At 36.1% G+C, this 25,039-nt stretch overlaps 1 protein-coding gene across 1 annotated transcript in view; it reads left to right on the top strand.

The window, feature by feature from the left end:
• Window positions 1–2,730, top strand: part of LOC130144875 (uncharacterized) — a 47,167-nt gene extending 44,437 nt beyond the window's left edge. Inside the window, exon 4 of the mRNA XM_056329103.1 lies at window positions 2,510–2,730. Within this exon, the coding sequence (XP_056185078.1) occupies window positions 2,510–2,730 (221 nt within the window). The remainder of the gene's footprint in view (window positions 1–2,509) is intronic.
• Window positions 2,731–25,039: the final 22,309 nt, after the last annotated feature.

Here is a 25,039-nt window from a genome sequence, read left to right as displayed (position 1 = left end):
GATCAAGTTCCAGGTTAGGTTACTGGGATTTTTGTTACCGATTTGAAAGTTTTGGTAAGAATAGGTAAAATTGACTGCACTTAACACAAAAATACAGACTTCCTTTGGAAATACCTGATAGCCAATAGGTTAAACTAATAATATCTTAAACGAAACACAGATTTGTTCACACAATCCCAGACTTCAAAAACAGGGAGAAGAAAAAGAATCAAAAAATGAAATGTAACTATTTTATTCTTACATTTTTCACTATTTTCAAAATTATTCAAAAAATTTAATTTTAGAATCACAAAATAATGTAGGTTGAAGGGTGTCTCTGGAGGTCATCTTACTCAGTCTGCTACTCAGAGTCAACTTCAATGTTTGCAGTCCCAGAATACAGAACAGCTGAGGCTGGAAGGCATCTCTGGAGATCATGTATTCCAACCTCCTCTGCTCAGGGCAGGGTCAACTAGAGCAGGTTGTCCAGGACTGTGCCCAGTTGAGTTTTTAATATCTTCAAGGACAGAGACTCTACAGCCTCTTTGGGCAATCTGTTAAATTGTTTAATCTAACCCATGTATCGGTGGTGAAAAATACTTATGTTCAGGTGGAATTTCAATTTGTGCCCATGGCTTCTTGTCCTGTCAAAGAGAAGCCTAGCTCACTCTTCTTTACTACACTCCATTAGCTATTTATATGCAGAGATAAAATCTCCCTGAGTCTTCTCCTCTTGAAGCTGAACCGGCCCAGGACTATCAGCTTTTCCTTGTATGAATAATGCTCCAAGCCCTTTATCACCTTTTGTGGCCCTTTGCTGGCCTCATTCCAATATGTTCATGCCTCTCTTGTACTGGGGAGTCCAGAATCTGATCCAGCAAGCTAGATGTGGCCTTGGTAAAGCTGAGTAGAGGAGAATAGTCTTCCTTTACCTGCTAGCAACATTCTTACTAATGCTGGGGGCCACCTTTGACACAAGGACACATGTGTTTCTGGCTCATATTCAATTTATTCACCAGGACCCTCTGGCCCTTCTGTGAAAAGGTACTTTCCAGCCTATTGGTCCCTAGCATGCACTGATGCATGGGGTTGCTCCTCTCCAGGTGCCAGGTTCGAAATTTCCTTTTGTTGAAGTTCATGAGTTTCTTCTCTTCATCTGCCCAGCCTGTCAAGACCCTCCTGAATAGCAGTACAACCATCTGATGTATCAGTCAGTTCTCCTAGTTTTGTGGGGACCATCATCCAGATAATTAAAGACAAGCTTAAACAATATTGGGCACAATATCAATACTCTGGGGTGTAACCCCAGTGACTGTTCTCCAGCTGGATGTTGTGTTCTGATCACAAACCTCATGAACGCAGATGTTCAGCCAGTTTTCAATCCATCTCATTGTCCACTTATCTAACCGATGTCAGCTTTTCTATGAGGATGTTATGGGAGACAGTGTTAAAAACGTTGTGAAAGTCAAGATAAAACAGGATCTACTGCTCTCCCCTCATCCACCAAGCTAGTCACCTCATGGCAGAGAGATTTCAGGTTGGCTAAGCACAACTTCAGCATCATAAATCCATTTTGACTATTCCTGATCAGTTTGTTGTCCTTCATGTGCCTGGAAAGGGTTTTCAGGATTAATTGCTGCAACACCTTTGCACGGACTGAGCTAAAGCTGACTTGTCTGTAGTTCCTAGATCCTTCCCCTTGAAGATGGGAGTGATGATTGCTTTTTTCCTGCAATGAACTGCCATGACCTTTCAAAGGTAATTGAGAGTGACTTCACAATGAAATCAGCCAACATTCTCAGCCCCTGTGGGTGAGTCCAGGCAGGTCCCTTGGACTTGTTTTTGTCCAATTTGTTCTAGTGTTCCCTAACCTAAGCCTTCTCTACAAAATGTGAGTCTTCCTTGCTCTAGACCAGGGGTCCTCAAACTGTGGTCCTCGGGCTTGATATGGCCCCCCAGGGTCCTCAATCCGGCCCCCGGTATTTACAGAACCCCTCCGCCCCCCCCCCCCCCCCCCCCCCCCCCCCACTGGGGGTTGCGGGGGGGGAAACCAAGGGACTGCAGATGACGGCCTGCCACTGCATCCATGTACCGGCCCCCTGGTTAAAAAGATTGAGGACCCCTGCTCTAGACCTTCTCTCTTATCTCCAGGGCTTAAGATTTTTGAAGGCTGGTGTTACCAAGAAAGACTGAGGCAAAGTCATCACTGAGTACCTCAACCTTTTCTGTGTCCTCTGTCACCAGAGCTCTGCTGCATTCAGCAGTAGGCCCACATTTTCCTAATTTGTTTTGTTTTGGTTTTTGGGTTTGTTTTTTTTACAGCTGATGTACCTCTTGATACCTTTCTTGTTGCCTTTCACATCCCTTGCTAGATTCAAGTCCAGCTGGGCTTTGGCTTTCCTGACTCCATTACTGTACTCTCAGACGGTGTTTGTATATTCCCCCCCAGGTTACCTGACCCTTCTTCCACTTCTTGTATACTTCTTTTCATGTCTGAGTTTAGTCAGGAACTCTTTGTTCATACTTGTAGGCCTCCTGCCACCTTGGCTTGACTTCCTGCTCTTTGAGGTGATCCTTGAACATAATTCATCTCCCTTGGACCCTATTCCCTCCATGGTTGTATCCCACAGGATTCTTCCAAGGAGACTGCTGAAGAGACCTCTGAAGAGACCAGTCGTCTCTCCTGAAGTCCAGGCATGTGATTCTATTTTTATCCCTGCTCTCTGGTCACAGGATCCTGAACTCCAGTAGAACCTATGTTTTATTTTAGTGCACAGAGATATATTTGATAAAATTTTACTGACTAAGGAAATGTACAGACATCTTAAAACATATTTTCTACAATGTGACTGTAGGAAGAGTATTTGATACAGATCTTTAGTGCTGACTAAATGTTTTGCAATGTTCTTCCACAGATATTTAAAAGCAAATTGTTACCTCTAGTTTTTACTTAATGTATTTAAATAGTTTCATTATGCAAATCCACTTGACATATCAGCTGTAATATTACTTTACATTTACAAAGAACCTTTTATTTTATAGCTTTTCAGCAACAGCAGGGTAAACAGAGTCTGCTTCACTGCACTGGTGAATTCCAACATCATCTTCCTCCCTTTGGATTAAAAATGCATTAGCTAATTCACAGCAGTAATACTATCGAAAAAAGTTTAAATGAGAGGTTGTAAAGGAGAGTAGATTTTAGCCACGTGTTTGGTCTTGTTTGGCACTTAGACTTGATAAGCAGGATCCTAAAATTCTTATCAGCTCTTGAAAACTCTGAAATACTCAAAGGTCTCCGAGAACAGAGGAAGAGATTTGTGTCTCCAGAAGACTTACTTTTTTTTCTATTAAACATTTGGTTAAATGTTGTTCTGTTAGGAGCACTTACTCTTTTACAGAATGTTATTCCTTTTCATGGAAAATATATTTAAAATATTGTGTTTATTATTAAAAAAATGAAACAATATGACATATTTTTTGAGAATTATGCCATTGTTACACAAAGCTTCCCCCCTCAAAGTTATCACCCCCAATACCAGGGATTTTCCAGGAGTACAAAAAAGGGGTTTTTGTTCTTTTGCTTTTACCACAACTGAAATTGTCAAGTCTTGGTCTACAGCTGCAGTTTCTGAGCCTAATATGCAATAACAGTAATATGTGATAAGTATTAAGAAAACTAATGTATAGTTAGATTAACTTCTGATATTTTTGCTGACATATAAAATACACAGCTTTGGATCAGTACAAGTGTAAACAGAACTTCTTCAGTCATACTTGGATGCTAATCTTTCCAGATATTTTAGCTCTAATATAAAGAAGCATGTGTTCCAAATACTTTAACTAGAAAGTGTTTTGAAAAATTAGAAGAATCTGAAGTTTTTGATACATCTGTGTAACATCCCATTGTTCTTCATCCTCATGAAAAGAAAAAGCCATGAAGGTTCATGAGGTATTATTCTTAGAAGGGAAGTTCTTTAAGGGAAACTGGAATAATAATTCAGTCAAACAAAAAAAAACTAGTAAGGGAGGAAAGACACTACATTCCAGCTGCACCACCACAAGCTGTACTGGCCTCTATGTGGATTTCATACATGTGTTAATTCTATGAACTGGTTGTCCATTCAACAGGTACTAAGGAGAAGCAGATAGTATATACACACTGTTAACAAATATTCAAGAAAACTTAATGAGATGGTGATGTTTTCAAATCTAGTTATTTATTACAGAATAGATTGAAAACACATATACGACAGAAGAACTTTATAAAGGGGCCAGGCAGAACTTTTGAATATTACATTACAAACAAAAACATCTTCTTAATTTCTTTTTGTTGTCACACAAAATGTATTCCACATTTGAAACTGGTTTATGCTGTGAAAAAATGAATCATTAATAGCAATTACTTTGAAGAATCTTTAGTCATATTGACTTGTATAGACTGTTCAAATCCTCTAAGTTAAGAGCATGTTGAAATTGAGCACCTTGGAATCACACTGGAGAGGCCTTAGTGAAATTATATATCTATATATTAATGGCAATTTTAGACTCTAAGCAAGTATGAGAAAAAAATAATCCAAAACTGTATTAGTTTCCTGTTGTTTCCTATAGACATTGATGCATTATTCTTGGTAATATTAACAAAGACTCAAACTGAATTTCTTTCTTTCCTTTTATCTCACCCGGTAATACCATTTAACTGGACATTCTTAACGCCTGAATACATTGTTTTGCTGTCTCAGACTCCAATGCATTTTCTATAGACTTGCAATAAAATCCTTTCAAAATTGTAATCTCAAATTAAAAAGATAAAGTGAAGAAATTTGGGACCTTTTTAGTAATATTGCTAAGGAATATTTTGGGGGTAACTGGAAAGTTACCATGGAAAATTTTTTTTACATTACAATGGTAAAACCAAACCCAATACCAAAATAATTCTAATTTTTATTTAGTAATTTGTATGTCTGAATTAATAGCTAAGTAATCTTAAAGCTCTAATTCAGCTTTTGCAGCTATGCATACTTTTCTTGAAATCAATTGGAGTTTAAACTGCATAGTGACTTCAACAAGAAATCTGGCTTTCAGAACATGCTTGGAGTCCTCTCTAGCAGCCTATCTAGACAGAGAAAATATTTTTTTCCTCTCATTTTTAGATTTGGTGTAAACAGTGCTGTGTATCATGCCTTTCAATGTTTTTTTCCTCCTCTGTTTTTTTTTTAAACATCTTTTCTGCTCAGCTTCTGCTCACTCATCTTCTCTTTTCTAGTCTACTTAGTCTATTTCTGCCAAATACCTTTTTTAAAAAAACATCATTCAGGTGTCTGAGAACAATTGTGTTTATCAGTGGATACTTTCACTACATTCACTAATATGTAGATTATCATCTGAAAAAGTCACACAGCTTTTCAGTTTTTTATTTTTGTTCCAAACAGCACAGCAATCTATGCTCAATAAATTTATCAGGTTAGGAAAGATGAATAATTAAAGAGCTTCAGAGTTTGTCCTAATACAGATCTAGAAGTTACATGCTGAAGGGTTAATATTCTGCCTATTCTTTTTTGTAAAGACTATTTTGTTTATGTGGTGAACACAGATTTATTATACAGTTAAGTGATTGTAGCTAAAAAAAACCCAGCCACCTAAATTGTTATATGCTGAGCAAATATGTACAACACAGGTTGACCTGGTTGAATAAGAACCTTCAAGGTTGCGCTTCCAATAAATTGACAGTTATTCCTTTCAAAAATGACCCTTCACTTAGAAAGATTTCAATGTTTTTTGGAAGTGTCCTAGCCTACATCTCTTTTTGAGTAAATGAACTCTTGGATAGCATTATGAAGCAGTAACATAGTCTTATTTTATCTCTATTATTTTTGTTTAGTGCAATTTCATATTTTATGTTTCACTGTTTAAATACCGCTGTCTCTTGGCCAAAAATCTTGCATATAAAATCAGTGATGACTCTTTCTAAACAAGTGATTGAAACTTCTTTTATACTCAGCTGTTCTCTTCAGATAGTATGTGTTTGTGGGAAAGTAGGAACTATTTTATCAATAAGAACATTCTTCAAGTGGAAGTGAGTTCATTCTGTACTTTGAGCGATATAATAGTTTGCTTAAGTCTGAGATGTCATGGACACACCTAGCAGAGGAAGGAAAAACAGGGCTTACTGTATCAAAAGTTGGGTTACTAAAAACCACAACAGTTATTTTGTAACTTCCCTTTCTTATAGGTTCTAATATCACACTGATTAAAGATACACAAAAAGCACTTTTTCTGCAGCTACAATATGTTCTTACTAGTACAGATATAAATCTCCAGGATTGCCTGGACAATGTACACATTTTACATATTAAAATAAAATTGATCTCAGACATTTAGTCTTAAACAGGCAAAGTTCAGGTAAATCAAATCCATGAAATAACTAATGCTTCTTGACCTTAAATCTCTCAGACTGTCAGAAAGCTAAGGTTGCTAATTAAGTTAGTGAAACACTAGCTTTATTTAATGCATCACTCTGTGCTGAGAATTGGGTGCATAGCTGAAATGTGTAATTTCTGTCAATTAGTGTAACATGCTATTCCTTAAAAAGTACAACACAAAGCGTGCCAAAGATGATGAGTCCATCAACATTCCCAACACCTGAGAACTAAACACTACACCATCTGCTTGCTGAAGTAAAATGGCATATGACAATATTTAGGTGAAATACAAATAAAATGTCATTTCTGATTGATACTCCTAGGAGCTGGATTAAAATGAATTTTAAATAGTTTTGTCCTGAAACTACAGATCATCTTTGTAATAACAAAAATACACCTTTGTAAGAGAAATAGATCCTTTGAAACCATCACCTTTTACCATATCTGAGAGAGCAGAACAGAGATAAATTGAACATTTTTATGTATTTGATTTCCCTTTCCTGTCACACAATCACAAACAAGAATGTAGTATATAAATGCAAGTGAAAATAAAATCAGTTGGAACAGATTAATGTTTTAAAAGTAACAAAAAGTAAGAATTAAGACTCTTAAAAGAATGTCAATTCACTTCTGTTGCAAATTCTGAAATGTTTTTGGGTTTGATCAGTTTTCTGAGAAAACAAATAGTTAACAGCAGATAAAGTGAGAACATGTTACTGTCAGAACTGCCTTTTCTACATATATGCATTATACATTACATGCATATTTAAAAAATATGTTAAAAGAATGTCAGAGTTCAAAAGTTAGGGGTTTTAGAAATAAGGATGACAGCATTCTCGATCTGCCTGCCTGTGAAATACAGTTAGATACAGTCTTTGCATACACAATCAGATAATATTTTTGCCCATAACTCCTCTCTTTCAGTGAATATTAATCTTGATACAGCCATTGCAGAGCTTCCTTTTCTGTTGGTATATACACCTAGCCTGTTACCATTTCACAGTCATAGGACAAAGCAACTCCTGCTTTTAATCTTCCAAATACTGTTGACATCCCAAATCTCTAGCAACCTATGCATGGCCTTTTCTATGAACAATTTATGAATTGCCATCAGAAACTTGTCTTTGTAGCTGGTACCACCATTTTTCAAAACAACCTTTGCAGCAGTTTTTTGCCTTTAGAAAACTGAATTCATGCTAGAGGACTCAGTTTCTCCAAAGATGGTACTCCGTTTTTTCTGTAGATAACTTGTCCCCAAAAGAGAGTGAATTATCTATACAGACATCATGTTTATTAATAGACAAATTCATACAATAAACAGAAAACGTAAGTTAAAACATTAAAACAAGCTTCACAACCTTTTGTCACATGTTTAAAAAATGAAACTAATTTGAACATAGTTTTACATATCCAATGTATAAGCAAAATTAATTGACTTCTAAGAGATTTTTCTCAGATAACAAATGGGAAAAAAACATCAAATACTCTGTGGGAGGAAAGCTTATATTAAGGTACTGAAAAACCAGATGGTTAAGGACCACATTCTCAAACAATTGCCTCATTCTCTAACTGTGTAACATAGAACAGGGGACACAACTGTGTACATCACTTTCTGGATTATCTGGCTTTTCTTTCAGTGCAAGTGAGCTACAACAGGACTAGAGAAATCCTTATATTATTTATATTGCTAGAATTCACATAGGTTAACCATTTTATACACACATATAATAGAAAAAATTATAGATAAGATGTAAAAACATGTTAATTTCTTAATGTAAATATATATTTATATTTTTGTTTATAATTCTATGCTTAAATTTTTAATTTTCAATAATTTACATATGTATATGTTTTTATATATATACATACACATATATACACACTCATATTCATAATTCAGCCCTGCTAATGGGATTGTGCTATCCACTATCAATTTCAGGATTTTATGATCTATTATAGTAATTCCTTTACTTAGTAAATCAGTTTAGGAGCCCGCAGATAACAGTTGCATTTCTAAATAGTCATGATTTTCTTAAAAACAGCTATATTATTCACTAAATTACACTGGGATAATGACATAAAAAAGTAACTGGGAAAAAAAAACAAAAAACAAACCAAAAACACCCAAAAACCCCCCCGCTAAATAAATAAATATAAAAATAGCTTATTGAATAAAACTTTCTCTAATTTGTGCAAACTTCCACTAGCCCAGAAGAAGATTTTTTTAATGCCTTTAGCAGCTGTTGAGTTCCTGTTGCAAAACAGAACTTCACTGAAGGTATTGGAAGATTTTTTAATTTTAATTTTTGTTTATATATGGACACATTATACATTTTATCTTAATTTTGTCTCAGATATCATAGAATTGTTTAGGTTTGAAAAGAGCTTGAAGATCATAGAGTCCAACCTTTAACGTACCCCTACCAGATCCACCACTAAACAAGCCCCTAATCACCACATCTACACATCTTTTAAACAAGGGAAGGTGACTCAGCCACTTCCCTGGGCAGCCTTTTCCAATGCTTGACAACCCTTTTGGTGAAATTTTTTTTCCCAATATCCAATCAAACCTCCCCTGGTGCAACTTGAGGCCATTTCCTCAAGGTCATTGGAGGCAACACCAAGTCAGGCAGGAGCGTTAATCTGCTTGGGGGTAGGAAGGCTCTGCAGAGTGGGCTGAGGCCAATTGTATGAGGTTCAACAAGGAGAAATTAAGAGTCTTACACTTGGGACTCAACAACCCCACGCAGTGCTACAGGGTTGGGGAAGATGGCTTGAAAAAGACCTGGTGGTGCTGGTTGACAGGTGGCTGAACATGAGCCAGCAGTGTGCCCAGGTGGCCAAAAAGGCCAACAGCATCTTGGCTTGTATCCAAAATAATGATTTTCCCCCTGCACTAGACACTGGTGAGGCTGCACCTCGAATGCAGTGTTCAGTGTTGGGCCCCTCACTGCAAGAAAAACATTGAGGTGCTGGAGCACATCCAGAGAAGGGCAGCAAAGCTGGTGCAGGCTCTAGAGCACAAGTGTTATGAGGAACAGCTGAGGGAATTGGGGTTGTTTAGCCTGGAGAAGAGGAGGCTCGGGGGAGACCTTATTGCTCTCTACAGCTACCTGAAAGGAGACTGCATTGAGGTGAGTGTTGTCTCTTCTCCCAACTAACCAGCAATAGGACAAGAGGAAATGGCCTCAGGTTTTACCAGGTGAGGTTTAGATTGGATATTAGGAAAAAATTTTTTTTCACTGAAAGGGTGATCAAGTGTTGTAACAGGCTGCCCAGGAACATGGTAGAATGACCACCCCTGGAGCTATTTAAAAGATGTTTAGATGTGGCAATTAGGGACATTTTCATGGTGGACTTGGCAGTATCAAGGTAATTGTTGGACTCTGATCTTAAAGGTCTTTTCTGATTTAAACAATTCAATAAGCCCATGAAAATGGGGTTTTTTTTTTTTTTTTCATTCCAGCCCACTCTGAAATGTGAATCCATATCACCTGCCTCAAATTAAAACTGAGCAATAAAAAATGGCCCAGCAAACAAGCAAAACAATGTTCTTTTATCTTATTACCAATATTTTTTCTTGGAAAGAAAACCAAGATAAAAATAGCTTTCAATTATTTAGTTTGGAAATATTGTACAGGAGCATTTTTAAAATTGCTTGGAAAATATCCATGCTTGCAAGAGGTCTCTTTCCTTCCACACCCACCATGCATGCACACTTTTGAATACCCTGTGTGCAATGTATACACCACGAAAACTGAAAGCTGTTATCTGTAGACCCTGGGGAATATTTTAGTGCAGTTGCTCCCAAGACTTGGTACCTTGTATGGAAGAGAAAGTTATGGCATTATAGTTTCTCTGGCTACCTTGTTTTCTTAGGCATAATCCTATCATCTGAAATATCAAAGGCTGACTGTAGCTCCTTGTTACAGCTCTGAAGTTCCAGTGGGAACACTGTCACATACCATTTTGTCTAAAATTCAGAGATCTTTCTTCAATGCCTAAAATCAGATGTAGATAAAATTTATGTACAGAACTCCGAGAAAGCATAACAGTGCTGATCAATAATAAAAAATCCCTAGCATAAACAAAGATAAGCCTGATGGCATAGATATGCTCAGAACCTACCTGAACTATACCAAAAGATTTGACAGTGGCATCAACAATTAGAATGGTATTCTTAAAAGGCATGAGGGTTGGCTCTCTGACACAGGCTCCCTTTAGCCCAAGGGGATTAAAAGAGTATTATAGCCATGCTATACTGTACAGATGTAGGAAGAGATGAACATTTAAAAAACCTATTTTTCATTGCCTATTGGGATAAACTAGTCAGTTCTATATATGGTGAAGGATGTATTTGGATTAGTTTTTAGTACAGTCTGCAAATAATTTAACTGCAAATCTTCAGAAAAAAACAAGCTACCAAAACCCAGGAAACAAAAATATTTCTGGACAAGATATACTCCATATTTCAGTATATTTATTGTATTTACCTTGGAGATACCTCAGTATTCAGTCTGCATCTCCTGTATATCTAATTCTCATGGATACAGTAGTATCTGTAGTATCTAGCTAGGAACTTTAATACTCAAATAATGCCATATCCAATAAAGAGGTACCAATTGTGATCCTTCATTTACTGTAATTATCACCACAGTTGATAATATAAAGATTATCAGAATATCTTTCTCAACATATTTAATATAAGGAATACTCATGTCATATATGCATTCATCGATACCTCTCTTACATAGTAACACACATCTGTTATAAGAAAAATGAATTACCTAAATAATTGTAATGGTGTAATGTTTATCTTAATAGCAATAAAGCAAAGAAACAAACAAACCAAAAGAAACTTACCTACTGTATTTTTTACTATCATTCAAATAATAAATAGGGCTACATTTAAAAATTAATTATGATTTCAAATTACTTAAAATACACAACACAGATTTTAAGTACCTTTCCTTCTATAAACAGGCACAACAAACTGAACATTGCTGCACAACAAACTAGTAGGCTGCAACAAGGTTTTTAGCATCAGTCAGATTCTACTGTCCATGTTGTATAGCCATCCTCCAGAAGTCAGACCACACTACTCCTGTTCCATCCAACTCCCTCTCCCACCAGCCTCAGGGCTATTTAACCACTTCCCAGGAACAAGCTACAGCTGCACATCATCCATGTCAATCAACCCACTGCCTTCAAGGCAAGGCCACAGCTGCATACCATCAATGCCAATCAACCCACTGCCTTCATTCCTCTACAGAACATCAGTTTAAACTCTTGTTATTAAAGTGTTTTATATAAAAGGATTAATTTAATGTTGTGGGAAGTATATGCATTTAACATACAATTTTTAATCAGGTGAGTATTTTGAAATGCTAACATGTTATCAAGCTGTCATTATATGAGCTTTATTAAAATGTTTCAGGAAAGTAAATAATAAATTCAATAAAATATTAAATGTAGTACCATTAATGACTATATCACATTATAAAAGATTTTTTTCGTTATGCTGATCAATAAAGGGTGTTATCCAACAACTTACCATAGCTTACCAAAGATATAAAAAATATATTTCTGTTGTTTCAAAAATTAACAAATTTAATCTAAGGAAAGTTATTCTGAATTTTATTATGCTGTTCTGTTCTTCAAAGAACTAAGAGATTAAATACAATTTTAAAGCTGCATATGCAGTCAGCAAAATTCAGTACATCTCTGAAAGAAAGTTCTTTAGTCATTACTATATCAGCACATTGCACTGAAGTCAATGGCTCTGGTATTTGGGTGAAAAATTTCTGATTTAGGATATTTTGTCTCTCCTGGTTTTTTTTTTTTTTGAAAAATATAGAAGTTTAACTACTAAATTTCAAATATTCATCTGGATTATTTGCTGATAATTAAAAAAGCTACCTTCCATCCAAATTAAAGATAGACTTCTTTTTTAAAAAATATATTTTAAATATAGTAGCTTTATTTGCAATCTTTTTTCATTCAGTCACCTTTCAGAAGACAGTTGCGGTCAGCAGGTAGTTTGTTATTTGACAGTGTACCTTATTGCATACCATGCATCTATTTGCATAGAGGTATGGTAGATATTAGCACTACCATTTATTAATTATAATTTTACTGGTATATGAAAATACAGTAGTAAATAATGTTGTCAAAATAATTTATATTTTGAAATTTTGTAAATAAATTGAGAAAAGAAAATTTTCCATAGAGTACCTCATCAGAAATAATAGAATGACCCAGTCTCAAATACAAGCCCTAATAATCTCAAGTAAGTTCATTATCATTTGTCTCACCACACGACTTCATAATTACCCTGTAGTAATCTATGACTTTTAAATTATAATTCCAATATAAGGATAAAATTCAAGTTTGCCCTATAGTTACAGCTTTGGTCTACCTTTTAAATTATAATTCCAATATAAGGATAAAATTCAAGTTTGCCCTATAGTTACAGCTTTGGTCTAACTGGTGACCAGGGCTGCACCTGTGTGCATAACCAGCACGTTTGGTGGTGGTTTTCCTGGGTGTCTGAGGAGCTGTACGGCAAGTCATTGTGCAGGTAAGATAATGTGTTGATTTGTGATAGTGATTGATGAAAGTAGTAACCATCTTTAGACCAAAGTGTTTTCCTCACTGTTACAGAATCTCCAGGTGGGAATTTCAGGCAGTTCTGGAGATCATAACTGAAAATGGCTGGGGCGGGGGAGGGGGGGGGGAGGGGAGTGTGAAAATAAAAAATATCAGAGACTTGGTTTAAATATTTTCAAAGTGACCTTTTAAAATTATATTTATCTGAAACATATTTACATTGGTAAACTGCTGGTGGTGGAAAATTTCTAAGCAGTAATGTGGGAACTCCTTATTTGTCTCCCTGAGGACTGTTACCCAAAGTAGAGCTAATGTATTTTGGGTAGACATGAGAAAACACAATCTTTTTTAAAAAACTTGTTAGTTCTGTTTATGGTATCAGATGAAAATTAGTTGACAAGGTGCAACCAGATGGATAATTTGGTTTGCACATTTATAAATTGCTCTGGGCAAAACTGTTCTTGAATTTGTGTAGCTTTCCTTTAAACTAAAGATCTGGCTCTACTTCCACATAATATCACATGTTGAAGAAAAGCTCAGAGACTTGAAAGTTGCATTTAGAAAACCGTAAAATTTATATTTATGTAAACATTAAAACATTTGTATGTTTAAAAGCAGGGTTGTATTTTTGAAAGTATTTTTAAGCTATTTGCTGAGGTTGTAAGGAATACCTGTTTTTTCTGCTTTTTTGTATGGGATATATGGGCTTGTAATAAAATTGAAGTGTCTATTTTGATTTAAAATTTGCTCCTATTTATGTAATTCTAAACCAATTTAGACTAGACTAGACTATTTCTGTTGGAAGGGACGTACAATGACCAGTAGGCCAACTGTCTGACCACTTCAGAGCTGACCAAAAGTCAAAGAGTGTTGTTAAAGGCATTGTCCAAATGACTCTTAAATGCTGACAGGCCTGGGGCATCAGCCACCTGTCTAGGAAGCCCGTTCCACTGTTTGACCACCCTCTCAGTAAAGAAATGCTTCTTAATGTCAAGTCTGAACCTCCTCTGATGCAGGTTTGAGCCATTCCCATGCATCCTATCACTGGATCCCAGGGAGAAGAGATAAGCACCTTTGTCTCCACATCACCTCCACAAGAAGCTGTAGGGAGCAACAAGGTCAACCCTCAGCCTCCTTTTCTCCAAACTAGACAAGCAGAAAAGTCCCTAGCCACTCCTCATAGGACATGCCTTCAAGCCCTTTCACCAGCTTTGTTGCCCTCCTCTGGATGCATTCAAGGACCTGAACACTCATCTTAATTTGTGGTGCCAGAACTGCACCCCAGTACTAAAGGTGAGGCCAAACCAACACTGAATACAGCAGGATAATTGCCTCTTCTGACCAGCTGGTTATACTGTGTTTGATGCCCCCCAGGATGCAGGTTGCCCTCTTGGCTGCTGGGGCCACTGCTGACCCCTATTGATCCTGCTGTCCACCAGCACCCCCAGATCCCTTTCTGCAGGGCAGCTCTCCAGCCACTCCTCCCCCAGTTTATGTCTGTGCCCAGCATTACTCTGTCACAGGTGCGGAATTGGCATTTGGACTTGTTAATCATTGTCCAATGGCCCAATCAATCTGGATCCCTCTGCAAGGCATCTTGTCCCTCAAGAGAGTGAACAGCACCTCCCAGTTTGGTATCATTATCAAACTTGCTAATGGTGAATTCAACTCCTGTGTCCACATCATTGATAGAAATATTGAAGAGAACTGGCCCTAGAACTGACACTGCTAGTGACTGGTCACCAGCCAGGTGTAGCCCCATTCACAACAACTCTTTGAGCTTTGACCTTCAGCCAGTTCTTCACCCATAAGTCACCTAATCTCCAGAATTAGAAAAAAATAAAATATAAATTGTATTTAATGTCAAATAACTAACTGATCATTTTTACTGTAAAAAGTAACAATAAACTTTTGTGCCTTTGTATTAATCTAAATTGTAGATTATCCTTCTGTATGACCATTACAAGAATTATAATGTTTAATTTTTTAAATTACTGTCTTTACCCATAAATATATGGGACAAGGGTAAAGGCAGAGATAAAGATTGAGCCAGAGGTAGACAGACACAGACAGATAAATGAGTTCCACAAATTAATTGCACAGGATTATGGAAAAATACTTTTTTTAAAAAAAAGAAAAACAAAACAACAAAATAAACTCTTTTTCTTTGCTGTTCTTTGTTACTTAAGAAATACATATAGGGGATCTTTCCTGTTATTCTCTTTATTCATTATTTCTCCCATCACGATCCTAATCTTTTTTTCTGTAAATAAAGCATACCTACTACCGTCTCGTAAATTCCTATCTTTGCAAATTTCTACAGATCTAGACCTACTAAACATATTGCAGGAAAACTCATAAGTCTGAATACTGTTTTGAAATATTTGGTATATTGGAACATGTGTTCCTTTTCCTCCTTGAAAAAAATTTAAAAACACTTTTCTACCAGCTTTTGAGGGAGGGAGGGAAGTCTGATAAAAAGTGGATTATTGTACATTAAATTATATAATTTTATTATATGACAAAGAATAATAACACATTTGAGTTCCTTTAAACTATCAAGGTACAAGTATAAAGAGCTTTTCTAGGCTGCAATTTCTCCATGCATTGTGCTAGCTTTATTACAGGGAAGCTTGTGCCTTTAACCATTATAAAGTTAGCACATGCACAACATTTTCAATGGAAAGAAAAGCTTTCATGTCTGGGTTTTCTGTCTGGCAAGTCTGATGCAATGTATTAAGGAAATTCTAATTTACAACAGTTTTGGACTCAGAATTATAACTGCTTTCAAAGATGCCAACAATAGATAAATGATGTATTCTGTTTGTGTGACTCTGATGGATGCTGTTCAGGTTGAAAACGTAGACTGTGCAGGAAAGCAGTAACAAAGATATCTGGTTATTCTACGCAGTTTGGGAAGATCTCACTATGAAATCTCATAAAGCAGTTACATAACTGCTATGTTCTTTCATGCTGGATAAAGGAGGCCAAACTGTGGCTTTTGAGCCACATGCAGCTCACAAGATTTTTAATTTCATCCTTTTAGCTGGTATGGTGACTTCTGGGCCACCCAAATCTCCTGCTGTGGGAGGAAGGGAAGCAGCAGTGCCTAATATCATTTATTACTCCAGGATCTATAGATGCGACAAGTCCAAGCAGCTGGGTACCATGCAACGTGAAAGCATTCGTGTTCGGGGGCTACTGTTACAGTGAAGCTAGAAATCTCTTCACACCCTCAGCTTTCCAAGTTATGTGATGTATTTTTGTGCATTGGAGATACATTAGGTCTTTTTGTAAAAACATTTTTTATAAAAGCAGTTAATGCGTTCATTTGCCTTGGGAAAGGCTGGTGTGCACTGATGAAAAAAATCATTCCACATCTATATCAATACATACTATTTTCTCAGTCAGGTTCCAGAAACCAGTCCTTTCTCAGTCTGGTTTATGGCAGTATTATGCAGAGAACTAAAGACAGAAAAATCTACATCAGCTTAAGAAAGAGATTGCATTTGAAAATTATAGTTTTAGAACAAAAATAATAACATTTATTTGGAATAGGAAATAGATGGACAGTACCATGTCAAATTTTGGGATCTAGCCTGGCCTGAGTTAAGATTGTGCCTTCAGTTGTATTTACTAATCACTAAAGCCGACTATGAAAATCTACAAAGAAAACAAGCTAAAAAATCATATATATATGCACATTTATAAGTACATCTACTAAATTTTTCTTTTATAAAAAGGAAAATATATACATTTTCTAATCTGGACATGCCATAAAATTCTAAAAACCCCATAAAATTTCTTACATCAAATTGAGAAATGTTTCCTTTAGAAAGAAAATATTTTTATTAGCAATGATTTGTCTCCTTCCACATGGGCATTTATGTTCAGATCAATTGGCTGACTAAGCAAAAATGGATGCAGGCTTACTGCAGACTTGTACAGGAAAAATGGCAACACATAGGTGTGCCAGCTGCTGGTTATGGATTACTGTAAATTGAAGTTGTTAAGAGGCCAAGACAGATACAACCACTGCTAGCACTGTCCAGAACTAGAAATACAGCTGTATGAAAAATCTCACAGTGCTGAAGAAAATCACAAAATTAAACTCAAAGCATAAACAAGTAACCCAAACAAGCTAGATCCATTAAAGTTATGTGCCATCTTCCAAATGTTTGCAATAAACCTGGAAAAAATGCAGACTATAGTAATGAATCTATAACTAAATGTAGAACTGAAGAATACAAAATATAAACCAAGCAATACTAGACATTTAGGACAAAAATCTGCAAAGTAAGACTGGATTAGTCTCATATTTAAGAAAATTATGATTAATAATGGTAAGGAAGAATGCATTTTTTTAGTTTGATGGTGTTGGGGTTTTTTTTGTTTTATAGACCCAGGTGGGTTTTCTTCATTTAACAATTAGAAATTCTGAAGTTATTTTCAGTCATCCAGTGACTTTTTTTCACCCTTAACTTGGTCAGCAAATAGTCACACTGAACCAGTTCAACTACATGTGGAATACAGTAATTGAGAGCTTACTAATAGTTTTTCATTTTATAATGCTACCAGAGCAGCGCACACACATGCAGGTGCACAGTGGTCCATCTAGTAGCACACTCATGTCATTTGAGATGTCCAAACAAATCCTGTCCTGTTTCCTTTAGCCACTCCTGAAAAGCACTCCTATACACCCCATGGCTTACCTATCAACTGCTGTCCTAAGCCACCCCAAGTGACACTGCTTGCCTGTGCTTTAGAAATTGAATAGAGCCTCTGCTGTGGGAGACATCCATAGATACTAGTATCTAAATTTAAGCTTCTACAGTCATATGTTTACATTTGTAAGTAAATGCTAGTTAAATAAAATAAATTCTCATTATTACCACAAGGATCTAGGACAGAATTTCTTTTTCCACATTCTTGCCCACAATACTGTTTAATATGCCTTTCCCATACACCCACATGAAGCTGTCACAGGATCTTGGAGAGATGTGTACCTTTCTGCGCTCACCCTTCAGAACTTTCCAGAGGGGCAGCATATGGTAGAGTGTCTCACATGACACGAAACTTCCATCTTGCAGCAACTAAACCCATCAGTCTCATTTTAAACTATGTTTCTTCTGCTTTCCTGATTTTTGCATTTCAATCATAAATTTTGAATTTTAATTGAAAATAAATCCTCATCCTCTGCTTTAATTCCATCATGGGTAAGCTCCACCAAAAAGAAAAATCTTACCAAATTTATTTATAAAATATTTAAGAAGAAATTATATGCCGTATACAGAAGGAAAAAAATAATCATCTTATTTAGTATGGTAAGTTTTAAACGTTTAAACCTGCAATATTTCTTTATGGATTTGTTCTTACAATGATGCAGTAAAAATTAAAGGTTTTTACTTAAGAAGGGTTTTAAGACAGAATTTATTAGGCATACATTAATTTTATGCACATAAGTTGCTTCCTTTTCATTAAAATATTAATTTTATTTATTTATTCATATCTTTTTTATAATTACAAAAGAGATTTTATAGCCTGCACTTCAGAGAAAACATCAGTGAATTTCTTAGGTTGAAAATTTCTATTGTACCATTAGGAGATTGTTGTGAGCTGTATGTTCCAAACTTTTACAATTATTTCCATTTTCTTTTGGTTAGACAACTTGATCACACAACCATTATGCAATTTAAAAATAATACCAGTAGTAACTTCCTTGAAAGACTTTTTAGGAAAGGTTTTACATGAGTAATCAAATCTCAATTTTCTTGAAAGTGCTAAGGAGTGTGAGTGATTGGCTTTGAGACAAGAAGTGCACATTCTGTTATTTGACCTTTTTCTGAAACCTTTTAACTAGTTCAAGGTTGGAGGTTTTCCCTCCCCTTATTCCCTGACCAGTAGCAGCTAGAAGATGTAATATGTGAATTCCTTGCTTATAAAAAGCACAAAAAACTTTGCTTTGTAACCATATTTAAGAATATAACTGAGCTTTTGCCTTAAAATCTGCATGTTGTTACCTCTTTGCAATATAAATACTTTGATGTCTAAGAACAATCTTAAATGTGTGTAGTTTGACATTGCTTTACATTTGCATTCCCTCCCCTCTTTTTTTTGTGGAGGAAAATGTAAGATACTTTCCTGAACAATTTCAGAACAGATGAGTATTTTTTTCACCCTTCACCTTTCATTCACAGAAAAAAACCAATAACTGTTTTGTTATCATGATGACAGTTGCTGAAAAAAACTCAGGGTTTATTATTTTATGTTATACCAGTGTTTTTCAGTAAAGAAGTTTATAACTTTTTTGCAATGACAACATACCATACTTATGTCTTTCTTTGTACTAGCAACATTTCTTACACAGCTGTGAATATCTCTGACAGCGCCAACTCATCTGTAGTAGTTTCCACATAGACAGCACATGTTGGCTAAGACATTGTGATTCACTCCTCTTGCTCCTATGTGAGAACTTAAATGTTCTGAAGATTTACTAAACGAATTAATTTGGGACTGAGGCTACCAGATGTTTTGATTTAGTAGGACACACTTCCTAATAAATGAACTTTCCTAGTGTGTTGACTGAAAATTTAAATTCTTGCTTTTGATTGCTGCTCAAATTGTCCCTCTTCAGCTTGCCAATTTGGAGACTTTGCCTGTTCTGTCCTGTGTGTCAGAGAAAGAATATGTGACAGGAAGGACTTTGGGGACCACTAGCTTCTGACATCTAGAAACAAAAATGATCTAGATAAAGACTGAGAATAAATATGTTTTCAGGACACTGGTTTTAAAAAAATCTAGTTTCCTTTAAAAAAATCAGAAGAAAACAGTATCTTACATTTTTCTTTTTCCTTTTCTATTTAACAGAAGAGTATATACTCACTGCACAAATTGCTGTAGTTAAATATGAGCTCCTCACATTTTACATTTTATCCTCAGTAAAAATTTGTTAGGTGACAGTACCAGGGTTTGTGCATGTTTCTGTCTCTATTCAGACTGTAAGTGTTACAGAGCAGTGGTTGCTAAATTTAGCTGTGCCAAATTCTGTGGTAATGAAATACCTTCTAGATGATTGCAAAACCTCCCTGGGAAGGTTTGTAGAGCAGTATCACAAGGACTGTACACGATAAGAACATTCTCTTATGCTTGTTTTGGGCTGTTGTTGAAAGAGTGATATTTTTTCCTCTGACACTCTTTCCCATTTCCTGAACTCTACTTCCCTAGTTCCACCATGGCCCAGACACATTTACATCTGCTGAACTGAGTCTTGCAGCTGTTGCAGGAATGTTTCAATGAGTAGCCAACTGTGTTCTTCCCATCTAATTTTCTACTTTTCAATGGGCAGGTAACTGGTTCACAATGCATTTTTACCCCACAGTCCATTCATACAGCTAGTGTGAGGAGGAACCTGTAGGATATACCTGGCTCCTTTGTGCCCCAGGTAAATGTATTGATACTTTCTAGAAAGCAAGCTGTTGTATCTTTTCCTAGCACTTAAAGAGCCAGAGCAGATGTGTGGGAAGGACAATACATCGAGTGTATTGTCATGATCTTGTGACTATAACCCTTTTCATATATCTTTGTTAGTATAGTGAGTTGTATTGCCTTGGCAGGACCTTGAACAAATTTCCAGGGCAATCTGTTTAGGAGACTGTCAGGCAATGTTAGCCAGACTTTGGAGAAAGGCCTAAATGAAGATGAGCTTTCTGTGTGTGTGTCTGTGCACACATTTGTTTGTCCATCCACATGTACCCTTGTATGTATATAAAGTAGTTAAGACATGGGAAGATGAAATATGAAATAAATTAATTAAAAGCACCTACAGGAAAGACAGGGAGGGACTCTATCAGGGAGTGTAGTGATAGGATGAGAGATAATGTTCTTAAAGTGAAATATGGTAGACTTAGATTACATATTGGGAAAAAATTCTTTACGGTGAGGGTGGTAAGAACCTGGAACTGGTTGCCAAGAGAAGTTGTGGTTGCTCCATCCTTGAAAGAGTTCAGTGCCAGGCTGGATGGAGGTTTGAGCAACCCAATCTAGTGGAAGGTGTCCCTGCCCATGGCAGGAGCTTTGAAACCAGATGAGCTTTAAGTTCCTTTCATACCCAAACCATTCTGTGGTTCTATGATCCTATGAATTCATGGCAAAAAGACAAAATTAATTCAGCAATTTTCCATGCCAGAGCACTGTTACAGGTATGAATATCCAATAAAGAATACAATCTGGATGAAAAGCCAATACAGTAATGGAGCCTGTTCCTGTTGCAATTAATATGAATATAGCAGGAGTTGGACACTAACGAGGTGACATGATTGCTATTAGAACATGACACTCTTGAAAACCTGGGGAGAGGGTATGGAGAGAATGAATGGCAGTCAGGCAAAAGTCAGAAGACATCATAGGCAAATATTAGATGCCTGCTTTGGGATTAATGTAGATGAGGGTATGTAGCTATTACTCAGGCTACCTCTGAAAAGATGTTAGGTATTTCTGTAGAAGAGAGAATGTAGAGAGGCATGCTACTGAAAATGTATAAACAGTTTAGTTGTTTGGGCTTTTTTTTTTTTTTTTTTTTTTTTTTTTTTACTTCTAGCATGACAAATATAGATGCAAATGTGACATTTGCCATGTAGCCATATAAAAACCTTAAAATCAAGAGATTAATTATCTAATTGTGTAGGTAGGCTTCCACTCATTCATCTACTGTGAACAAATGTTTTCTATACAACTTGGCTTCAATGTTTCACAGTTCCATAGAGAGAAAAATACAGAGTATCCTTCTTTTCAGTCTTTCACTACTATACTGTCTGTAAATTACTCTAATAAATACAAGGAAATGTTCTGTCTTTTGGTGTTCTGAATACCATCACAGTTTCAAGACCTTTATATGTAAGCTTAGATAAAATTTGGTTTTAAAATTTTAATACATTTAAAAATACTTTCTTCCCTCTAGGGAGTAATTTTTACTTCTCGTATATCCTATGCTTAGTTCAATAATATTTCTAGGGAAAGCACGGCGAGTTACTTGAATCTCCCTGCTTCCCTAAATTGTCACTAAGTTACCATATATTCTTCTTCTATTGAAGAAGCAGGACAGTGATGAGACTTACTTTTAAACTGCACTGTGCTGTTTTTAGGTAATGACATTATCATAAACTAGCATAGGGAGGGGTTTGCTTTGACCTTACTGTGAAAGGTGAAAAGCTTCTTGCTACAAAAGAGAGCTCTTTCTGCATCACGTATCAGAAAAGGCCTAGTAGATGAATGTAGAGAGTGTCTAAGGAGGAATGCATGTAGAGCAACCTTGGACAGAAATTTCATAGGCTACTCGGGATTTCTAAGAAATGAAAACTCAATCTTATTACTTGTGAAAAATGGAAGAATAAAAAGATCTCTGACCAAGTAGTCATTTTTCTGTGGAGAGGGAACATGTTAGTTTCATGCAATACCTATTGGACATTTTTCTGGTAAAACTTCTTAGGGTTATTGCAGAAATCCTCATAACCCTTTAGAATGGCGGAATATTTATTTTCTATGTAAATTTGTAGTATCATCATATCTATTCTTTGTGCCTATTAAGTGTGCAGAAAATCACCAGAGAAATACTGTGATGTGAGCCATTCTTTCTAGAATAAACTTATTTCTTAGAATAAATTAAATGATAGATTTGAATCCTCAGACAGTTTTGTATTGAATTAAGTGTTCTGGAAATAATGGTAACAATGCATTTCATATGGGTATTTGCATTCATTGAGCTGTCCAGGGTAAGCTGTCCAGCCCTTCGTAAAACAGAGGTGTGTATATTCCTAATTTTATCCCTTTCCATACATCCACTAAGTCTTGTTCCTAGAGAAATGTCCAGTCAGGCTGATCTTGGAATTATTCATAAATTTCTCTGGCATATGACATTATATGTCATATTCTTCTATATTGCCTTTGTGGATCCCCAAATCATGATTCTTTCTTGCTTCAGGGCAAAATTTAGCCCATGCAGTCAAACAGCTTTCTGGTTGTACTGCTGCTAAGTTATGGGCTTTTGTAGGCACTAATTTTACAGCATTATAGAACAGCAAAAGCAAGCTATTATTCTAGAAGCTTTGGATTTAGATCATTGAGCAAAATTCCTGTTCAGTCTGGAGTTGGACAGAGGTATAAAAATGGGACACGGGATCTTCTAGCACAGAACTGGGAGCAAGGAGGCATTATTGTTTAAGTGTGCAGCATGTCAGAAGGAAAACTCAACATTCTTCATGAAGTAAATCCTTGGGGAAAATAGACCATTAATATTGTTCAATATTTATTCCTTTGAGGTATTGTCATGTCCTGCCAAGAAGGAAAGAGGAGTGACTCAGATTTGCTGATTCTCTTGGTTGCTATAGGGTATATGCAATACCATAGGTCTGTAGGTAAACAAAGACTTTTATTCCATAGTTAGGCTCATTGGTAAATAGCTGGGTAACAGAAATGCTTATCACTTGCCATGTCTATAAAGTTTTATGCCTTGCATTACTTACTAGAAAAAAGTAAAAGAATAAGAGAAAAAAAAGAGGGGACAGGCATGGGGATGGGGGCATGGGACGGTGGGGTAACATGCCAGAGAGATCACCAGTCCTGGATACAGCATCGGGCCTGCCAACAGAGGGTGTTTCTTGTAGGAGCACTCATCCACAAGTCCCTTCTCTTAGTCTTATTCCTTCCTAAAATGGCACTTCCCTTCCTCTTTTATTCTTATCCCTCAATGTGGATCACCTCTTATTAATGTAATTCTCCTCCCAATTGCCGGCTGGGGTTAAACCATGACAAATCCATGAGAAACACCATGTGGAAAATGTGATACTTTAAAAAAGAACTTATTATTCAACTATAGAAGGAAACTGCTTGTACATACTTTCACCGAAACAATTTTAATTAAGGTCAAAATACTACAATAAGAAGCACAGAAGTACCAAATATTTTTCTTCCCTTCTATAAATTATATTGGGTTCCACACCCATAAATAAAAAATAGATCTTAATACAGAAGCATTTACTGTGTTCCCCCAATTTGAGTGGGTGAATGCAAATTAAAAATTGTGATTATGAGATTCTTGTCTTGTTTTGTATGGATTAAAATGAAAAAAAAAAATTGTAGAGTGATATTCTCAAAAATACAGTAATTAGGATTGTACATAAACTCACTCTATAGAACACTTATTTATTTTAGACAATGAAAATGCATTCTGCTTTTTAAATAATATAGTGTGATTTTGTCTATCCAAACAAATTAAAAGATGCTGGAATTATTCTCTAGCACTCAAATGAACAAACATAGAAAAATGTCTTTCATACTGTTACATTCTCTCATCTCCTAAAAGAAAATGGTCTTATGCAAAATGATTATTCATAAGCCAAAGACTCCCTGCAACTTGGTACACTGCTGACTGTGCCCAGAAATTGTTTAGAAGCATGCTGACTGGCACAGAGAAAAACCGGTGTGAGACCCTACCATAAAAATTTAACAATATGTGCAATCAAGTTCCAGCTCCTAGGAATATTGCCTGACTCAATTTAATAGTAGAGATGTAGCTTTTGAAGTTAAAGTAGCCTGAGACTAAAATACTACATGCATAATTTATTCACTAAAAAGGTAAAAGAACTTGTCAGCACTGGTTTTCGAAGTCAAAAGCCTAATATTTTTTTCCCCATTTTTCTTTCCTTTGTTCCTTCCCTCTTTCTCTATGTTTTCCTCATCTTTCCATACTCCCTTGTTTCTTTCCCATCTTTCCTTGAAGTGAACAATTTAAATGGGGTAAGATTTTTTTCTCCCTGCTGAGGCCAGCTTCCATCCTGAAATGCCAGGAGCTTGTAAAGCATTTTAATTTTCAGCTTGTCAATCTGTAAAGGCCAAATGCCTAGAGTTAGCAAAAAACAGTATTACTCAGAGGGGTTGAGTGATGCCAGGATGTGGGGCTGGAATCTGGAATCTGCTGAGGATTCTGTTATATACTATGTGAACTTGAATGACTGCAGACATATCTCTTTACGTGATTC

This window comes from Falco biarmicus, chromosome 2, assembly GCF_023638135.1.
Source record: "Falco biarmicus isolate bFalBia1 chromosome 2, bFalBia1.pri, whole genome shotgun sequence".
NCBI classification, from domain to species: Eukaryota; Metazoa; Chordata; class Aves; order Falconiformes; family Falconidae; genus Falco; species Falco biarmicus.
Note: the sequence above shows the minus strand (reverse complement) of the source record. Positions and strands in the feature narration are given on the sequence as shown.